Source organism: Pinus tabuliformis, chromosome 5_1, assembly GCF_031772625.1.
Source record: "Pinus tabuliformis cultivar Carrire ecotype Pingquan chromosome 5_1, CPIR1, whole genome shotgun sequence".
Lineage (NCBI taxonomy): Eukaryota > Viridiplantae > Streptophyta > Pinopsida > Pinales > Pinaceae > Pinus > Pinus tabuliformis.
The window spans coordinates 354,866,157-354,874,729 of record NC_142305.1 but is presented as its reverse complement, the minus strand read 5'-3'; the positions used below and the strand labels follow the sequence as shown (position 1 = coordinate 354,874,729).

At 37.7% G+C, this 8,573-nt stretch overlaps 1 protein-coding gene and 2 pseudogenes across 1 annotated transcript; 1 reads left to right on the top strand and 2 right to left on the bottom strand.

Annotated features, from left to right (window-relative positions):
- Positions 1–547: 547 nt before the first annotated feature.
- On the top strand, positions 548–1,989 carry LOC149164922 (uncharacterized). The gene has a single exon (XM_089431032.1). It carries the CDS (start codon positions 1,070–1,072, stop codon positions 1,592–1,594), a length of 525 nt encoding a protein of 174 aa, XP_089287158.1. The 5' UTR covers positions 548–1,069; the 3' UTR covers positions 1,595–1,989.
- A 2,044-nt stretch (positions 1,990–4,033) lies between these two features.
- LOC149164921 (xanthohumol 4-O-methyltransferase pseudogene) lies at positions 4,034–4,366 on the bottom strand (annotated as a pseudogene).
- Positions 4,367–5,825: 1,459 nt separating this feature from the next.
- Positions 5,826–8,240, bottom strand: LOC149164920 (beta-fructofuranosidase, insoluble isoenzyme 1-like; annotated as a pseudogene).
- Positions 8,241–8,573: the final 333 nt, after the last annotated feature.

The window sequence follows — 8,573 nt, the reverse complement described above, 5'->3', positions numbered from 1 at the left end:
ATTCACATTTTTCTTAATTCCCAATAATTTTAAAAATATTAAGTCACAGAAAAAAGTGCATCCCCATCACTATCACCATGCTTCATCGGTACAATAAACTTTTCACTATCTATATATAGTTTCTTCACTATCCCTGTGAATTTTCAATAACCCCATTCACACAGGGTTATAAAAAGCAATTTTAAATGTATTTGGAAAAAACACTGCGTCGTCATCACTCTGACCGTGCTTCATCTGTAGAATAAACTGTTCTCTATTTATTATAGTTTTTTCAATGTGGCTATTCACACAGGGTTATATAAAACAAGTATAAATATTTTTATATCAAAATTCTTTTTACATGTTTATGAAGACGATCACGATATAAAATATCATTCAAACTATAAAGATTAAGATTAAAAGCCCCCAATAGACAGATACCTACCAGAAAAACATAAGTGCTACGTAAAATGTTCCAATCCCCCTATTAACATGTACATGCGAGAGGGAATACGCAGACAGCCAGAAGTAAATCCCACAATTAACATGTCCCTGCGAGAGGGGATACGTAGACAGCTAGTACATTATTAGAAACCCTTAATCTAAACTTCGCCGAACAGTGATTCAATTACCACTTCTGTAATTTTCTCCGACCAATTATTCAATTGGACAAACGAAACGTCAACATTGAGTAGACCTTCGAGATAAAGTAACTCTAGGTCGACCAGCCGTCTTTAACCTTTTTCAAGAAAGGAATCTCCAGATATGAACTCAGCTGACACGGAATGACCATGGCCACACAATATTGATATCAGTGACAAATATCTCATCCCTTATATCCAAACCTTCTCGTTTGCTTCCCTGATTTCCTAGACCAAGAGTCCAGAGGTTACAATTTTACATACGACAAGTCTGCAATTCAAAAGCGCGTGGATGCAGAATGATCGGGGATTCTCTATATAGTCTCGGCCAATTCACACGATTGAGAATGGAGGGTTTTTCATATGGAAAATCTAGGTATAAAGCTCTGTGATAAACCTGCACAGAATTGTTAGAAATTCTTACCAAATTTCGGACGTAGCCGATAAATATGGTGCAGGAGGTTTCTGAAGGAATACGTTCTAAAGCAGAACGCTGCAATCCAAAAAGACCCACAGCTAAAGCGGTACGGGTAGTCCAAATCTCAAACCCTACCATAGTCAAAACGAGCGCATCTGAATTTCGTGCTGTTGTTCAGTCCCTCACTGGACGAAAGCGGACTTCTGCGTCCGGTAATCAACATGAAGAAATGAATTTGTATTCGAATAATCAGTACAGCTCTCAAGTCAAGGTACCGAAGATTAAAAATGGATTGCAGAACTTGAATGGCAGGAAGACCTCGGTATCTGCAGTCATTCATGATAACGCCGCCGGCAGCAACTCCTGCAACGACAAAGATCATGGGGATTTTAGGATAATGGAGGACTTGGAGGTTCAGCCCATCCAAAACCCTCATTATTTGCCCTCGCAATATCAGGTGTTTGATATACTGGAAAACATTGGAGACATGCCGGATTTTGTGCTTGACAAATTCTGGCCAACAATTATATGCCGCGAGTCCCAGAGTTTAATGTAGTCGCTAGGCATGGGTTTTCAGTTAAAATAGTTTCATTGTTGCGTCTGACATTCGTGTATCCAAGGATTGTCAACTCTGTAACTAATAAAATTAAGTGGTATTCTCAGCAAAGACGTGGAAGATTTCCTGTCCTCGTTTCTGACCCATGAACCTGGGTTCTTCTTTTGGAATCTATACTCGTTTTAATGCTATATACGTTTGTATCTAGACATATGTCATTGGCAATTTATGTATAAATATATGTTGAGAAACTGCTCTCGGCCTGTTCTGATAACAGGTAGGATAGGCAACAAAATGGATGAATTCGGCATGCGTCCGTCTCCTGAGAATATAGCGCTTACACAGTGATGATCGAATCTCGTAGTGTAGGACAGCTTTTACTATTTCGATTTAGCCGTAGTCTAACGAGCCCGAGGAATTGCCATTTAAGTTATGGAAATTTTAATTATATTTAGAGAAAATTTGGCAAGGAGTTTTTGTAAATCTAAGTTAGAGTTGTTAAATCTTTTGTAAATCCAAGTTATAGTTGTTAAATTTCAAAATTTTCGGTGTCTTAAACATTTTTCATGGTGCTGAATCCATTTCCACCATAGCATAAAAACACTATCCAAACACTGTCTCTACAAGATTTTTTTAAATTTTTTTACCCAAATTCCAACCACTTTTAGAAATATGAACCTTCCTCCACCTCGATAGACAAATCACTTGATTATTGAAAGCTTTGCATCGCTTCTGCAATGCTGATCTACAGTTCTATTTATTATAAAGTTTTTATCTTTTTGTAACTCTGGGAAAGAACACTCCAGTAAACTATCTGTTAAAATGAAATTTTCCAGTGTTACCATTGAAGTAAGTGTTTTTATGTGTATTATTATGCTTTATCAGTATTAAAAATTTATGATTTACTACATATTTATAAAATTGTTATATTTTAAATATAATAAATTTAATTTAATTTATTAGAATATAATAAAAATGTTTTTAGTTTTAAATTATATAATTTTACATTTTATATAAAATTTAGTATTAGGCATTTACAATTGTAATAATTTATTTTTTGAATTAAAAAAATTGTAATAATTTATTTTTTGAATTGAGGCGATTTGTAAGACTCGGGATCTGATCAGAATCTCAACAACGATCTCCCAAGAGATCTGCACGATCTCGGCATCTACTATGTACAGAGACCCAAATATTACTCGACCCACACGATCCCTAATCCATGCGATAGATGGCCTTCAAAAACACGCTCGACAAGACCACCAATTCGATCACTTCGGGTCTTCGGCCGCCTCACCAGGCAAAAACCTCAGGCCCCTTCCACCGCGGTATCGGTCGCGCTGACTAAAAACTTTCCACGACGCCCTCGGTCGTCGCGCTAAAGAGAAAGTCTTTATGATCAGCGCGGTTTTGACCCTTAAAACCAGAGCTCATCAACACCTTTCACACTGCAGAGCCAGCGCCGATCAGCACTAGTTTGACCACCAAAACCTGCAGAGCCAACGCCGATCAGCACTAGTTTGACCACCAAAACCTGCGCTGATCACGGTTCCTCATCCAGCCAGGAAAGCTCTCAGCCAAGAATATTCCACTGCTCCTTCTCAGTCTCACTAGCCACTAAGGCACTGTAGCTTTCATACTATGTTAAATTAGCAATTGTCCCAAAAGGTATAAAGAGAGGCCGATAGGATTATTAAATTGGATTGTTGAATTTTTCTAGAAGAGTTAATTGGTTTGTGGAAAATTTTGTTTTCTTGCACTGGATCATTGTGCGATTACTTTTCTTTAGATGTTTTGTTTATATCTATATTACAAGGAACACATTGAATATCCTATTTCATTTTAGAGTAAGTTAATTACCCAAAATCAAGAGGTTAAGTTAATTACTCAAAATCAAGAAACCTCTATAGATGGCCAAGCATATACGAAGAATACATCTCATTCATATGCAATACCAAATCCATCTTTTCTTTTCTCTGAGTAAAATTTCAAAAGCATGAACACATGCCATTTCATATGCACAATAAACCCAACTTTTGAAATTTCAATGCTTGGATGCATCCCATTCATATGCTATAGTAAACCCATATTTTCCTTAAATTTCAATCCATAAACACATCCATTCATGAGCCATAACAGAACCACAAAAAACAAAACCCCCTGACCCGTTAATACATTATCTACTCAGAGAGAGGTAAGACGAAAGGACAACACTGTCTACGGATCCTCCATGTCTTCGAAGGAGATGAGGAGCGTATCGTGACCCATTAATGCATTGTCTTCTCAGGAGTGCGAGGTAAGACTAAAGAAAATCACTAGCTATGGATGTTTCATGTCTCCATAAGGCCTTGATAAATCTTCGTTTATTTTGTAAATACAATAATTTGATTACATTTTAATACTGTAAATACTAAAAATGAGCCCATAAAGAGCAGATAATCAAGAAAGAAACGCTTCAATCACAGACTGGAAATTAGGAATGGTGATTATTTTATAACGACCGAATCCACCTTCTAATAAAATCTTCTTCCATTCTTTCTCTGTTCTTTCCTTCCCACCAGAGCAGTGCGCCACCATTACGAGATCAAATACTAGAACTAAATTAGGATCCAGAACTGGCTTCTCTTTCTGGCCACCATTATTATTATCACCGCCTCTGTGATTAGAGTCCAGTGCCACTATGTCAACAATAATGAGCTTCCCCATCTCTGGGATCGCCTTCCTGCAGCTCTTCAGTATCTTGATATAGTCCTCGTCGCCCCAGTGATGCATGATCCATTGATGACATCGCACAAACAAATTGTATAGTCAAAACGTGCTCTTAGCTCATTCTAATTGAGTTTCATGACACCTCAGAAAGTTCAAGACTTACCTTCATGAATATGGTCAAAACGTGCTCTTAGCTCATTCTAATTGAGTTTCATGACACCTCAGAAAGTTCAAGACTTACCTTCATGAATATGGCGTCCGTAGAGGGCACGGTTTCAAACATGTCTCCACCCATGTGCTCCACACCTATTTATATACATGTATATATTTTTAACATTTTTTTACCATTAAGAATATTGAATTATATACATGTATGTTTGACTCAGGATGGATTTAAACTTTGAGTTTCATAATTTATATAATGCTTCATACAAAACAATTATCAATTAAATTTTCTCATAAATATTAAATAAATATATTTTATTCAAATTATAATTTTATATATTATAACATTATTCTTTTTAATAAATAACTTTTAATAAAATTTATAATAAAAAATATTTTTTATTACCTTATATGTAAAAATATCACTCTGCTCCCCCATCTAGTAAATAACTATAACAATTATCTGTACATTTAATCCATTATCATTAATTAATCAACCATATTTAATCCACATATTATTATTTTATTCATATAAACGTTAATTATATTTGGGCATTACATTTTCTTAATTATCAACTTGATTGTTTGACTTTCTTTCCCACCTTTTTGAAGAAATAAAATTCTTCACAACGCTTCATAACCCTTCACGCATAAACGGTGGTTTTCTTAAACAAATCAACCAATAAAAAAATATTAAAGTTGAAGATGCACATCGGTTGACCAGAGAAATAGAGCTCATTAATTTTTGGGCCACGTTTTTGAATTGGCTTTTCCTGGAAAAGCCAGATCTCGATTTTTTTGTTTGACGAATCCTGGAATTGGGATGTATGACAGCAGATCCTGATTTTTTTTTGGGATGGCAGATCTTGATTCCTATCTCTGCTATTGTTCAAGATATTATAACTCATTTTAGGAAGTCATTTCCCACGCAATTAATTTGGCCCAACAATACAGGATCTGTTTAGAAGGCTCGATCAGAATAAATCTTACAGTTGCCAATTGCCTTAATGCTCCGTGAATGGCAGATATCTCTGTTATGGGAGTCGAGATATCTCTGTTATGGAAGTCGTCTACCGAGGCGGAGGAATGGTCTGGATGGCCAAAAGTGGTCAGAATTTGGGCAAAAAAAATTTCAAAACATCTTGTAGAGGCAGTGTTTGAATAGTGTTTTTGACAGAGGAAATGGATTCAACGCCATCAAAAACGTCTAGGACTCCTCAAATTTTGAAGTTTAACAACTATAACTTGGATTTACAAAAATCCTTGCCAGAATTTCTCTAAATATAACTCTAATTTCCATAACTTTCTGGGCAACTCCTTCACTTCGTTAGACTACTCTCTGTTACTGTTCAAGACATTATAACTCATTTGAGGAAGCCATTTCCCACGCAATCAATTTGCTGGCCGTGACAGAGGATGTGCCGTTGTTGAAGACGTAGAGATGGGCGTCTTCGCCAATTGCTAGGGTGGGGTAAGCCCTAGCCGTTATGCACGCCTTTCCCCCTTCTGCAAAGCTCTCCACGATGGAATGATCAACCTGTTATTTCATTTCATCGCCATTGTAACGTTATCTGGACCTCCATTTTCCACAACCACAAAAAATTGCCAACAAATTAACCAATATTATGCAGCTTACCAGGATTCGCAGTGAAAGGGTCTGCCCCTTGAAGGACCCCACATGATTCACGAAGGTACCATATGTTGTCTTATCAAGGTCGCTCGCTAAAGACGATCTGCAAGCATTAACACAATCTGACAGATTAATGTGCTTTTCTTTTTCTTTTTCTTGGAATGTTCAGCAGATTAATAAGTTACAGTGTTCATGAATTTATACTTGCTCTGGTCACTACACATTAATATCTTCAATTCGTTTCGATAGCGAACGATCTGAAAAAACACAGCAATGCGTTCATTCAATTCCTTGGAAGCCAAAACAAGCAACCCAAATGGCCCAACAACAGTCCTGGCAGCTGAGCCAATCCGGCTGCACAGATTTTGAGCTGTCAAATTCACTCCCATCTCTTCTTCGAACTCTGTGATTTCCAGCCTTGGGAGATCGAAGGAGACCTCCACGTCAGCCTAATAACAAAGACAAATTCACCGAATAAGTTAATAAAACGAAACCACAGCCACAGAAAAAGGAAATAATTTCTTAAAATCTGTTTAGTCATGAAAGTGATCTTTGGTTCAACTAAGGTCATAGACGGCCTGTCCGATTTCCCTCCTATAAGAATCTTAAAAACCAGCAAAAGAACTACTAACTCGATACCTAAAATCAATATTGGGACAATTAATTAGCTTAAACATTAAAAAAAACCATTGAGATGTTCTGAGCAAACAATTGTTAGGTAAAATGTACTGAATTAAAAGAAATTTATTGGTGTAGTAAGTACCTGCGCTACGTTTATGCCTACAATTTCAACAACGGATCCACTGCTGAGGTCAATGTTTTTTCTAAAAGTTTTGTTTCAACGAAGGGATTCTACTTCGGAAACTGGCCACTGCAAAAGTTGTGTTCTAGTGATGTTGTCTAGCCAGATGGTTCTTGGAATGGCCTTAACAAAACACAAACACATGCATCAAGAAGTAGAAGAAATAAAAAATGTAAACAACATATAAGACTAATAGGTGTGATCAGACTGACTTTACCTGAAGACCGGACCAGCCCTTGGTAATATCATCGGAGACGTTGTCTGATTCATTCACCCATCCCCATAGAATTCACCGCTGCTTATATTGATCAAAAAAGGACTTGGAGGCATAGAATTTTCCATAGTCATATCTCAACCCATTTTTATCGTCGCTGCTGGTGTTGTCGGGCACGTATCGATCCTGACCAGAAAAGTAAGTTCCCACTGTATAATAATCGATCATGTTATCGCCCAGACTCGCCTTCAAAACATGTTTGAGAGAGGGCCTAATTACGGAAGTGTTTAGCCATTTCATCCCAGAAAGAGGAACAGGGTAAAGATCAGGACACTCCCACATTCCTGTCAAGTTCGACGAATGTAAAGAATGCTCAGCCTTCACCCAATTGACAAAATCCTCGCTTTCATATAACAGAGCCACCCACTGCGATTACTCTTATTTCCAACTACAATCCTCCATTTGTCGTCCGTGTCCAGCCATCCAGTGGTGGGATCCCTAAAGAAAGTCCCATTAATTCCATCGCTTGGAATCAGAATAGGATTCTGAGGTATCTTCACCCATTCCCTCAAAAGAGGATCGTAGATATTCTTAGGAATGGCCACATTTTGCACCTGTTGGGATGAATTGGCCCATCCAGTATAAAGAATTACAGGCTTGTCTCCAGGCAGTAACGTCGCCGAACTAGACCAGCAGCACTTTATATCATACCATTCACTCGGAACAATGGCAGGATCCAGTGAATGCCAGTTAATGAGATCCTCAGAAACAACATGCCCCCAAACAATATTTCCCCACACCGCTCCTTGAGGATTATACTGGTCGAAGAGATGGTAAAACCCTTTGTAGAACATGGGCGCTGCAAAACGAACCCAGTTCGATTTCATCACAAAGAGTTTTAAATCTGAGAACTATTGAATGAATGAATTGAAGAGGAAGGAAAAGGTCACCATTTGGGTTTGTTGGAGGTTTGCGACATAGTCATGCAGGAAAACACAAACATAACAAAACAGGGTTAGTAGATCGGCAGTAATGTCAAATACAGGGTTGTTATGAAAAATCTAGAATAATATGGACTGTACACACCATTCATCCAATTCTTTTGAGGCTGAAAATGGTAGGTCGTGCGATACCAGATTTGAACATTTGTTCCGGTTGTGTTGACAGTATGTTCTAGATGAGAAACCCACATAACAATGCAGATCCCTAAACAGAGCCCTGCCAGAGCTATGAGATAGAGCCTCGAACCCATGACCCCATTTTGTGACCAGAACCGAATACACCAAATGCTATCGTTCACATGCTCTTTTATTTTATAGCACTGGCCATTAGATTTGCAATCGAGTGAAGGATGAACGTTACTAATCCGTGCTTGCCAAAAGTCAGGGAAGAAGAGCAACAACAATTGGCAGGGAAAGAGCAGTAAAAATATCTTCAAGAGTGACATAAAAGAATGGGA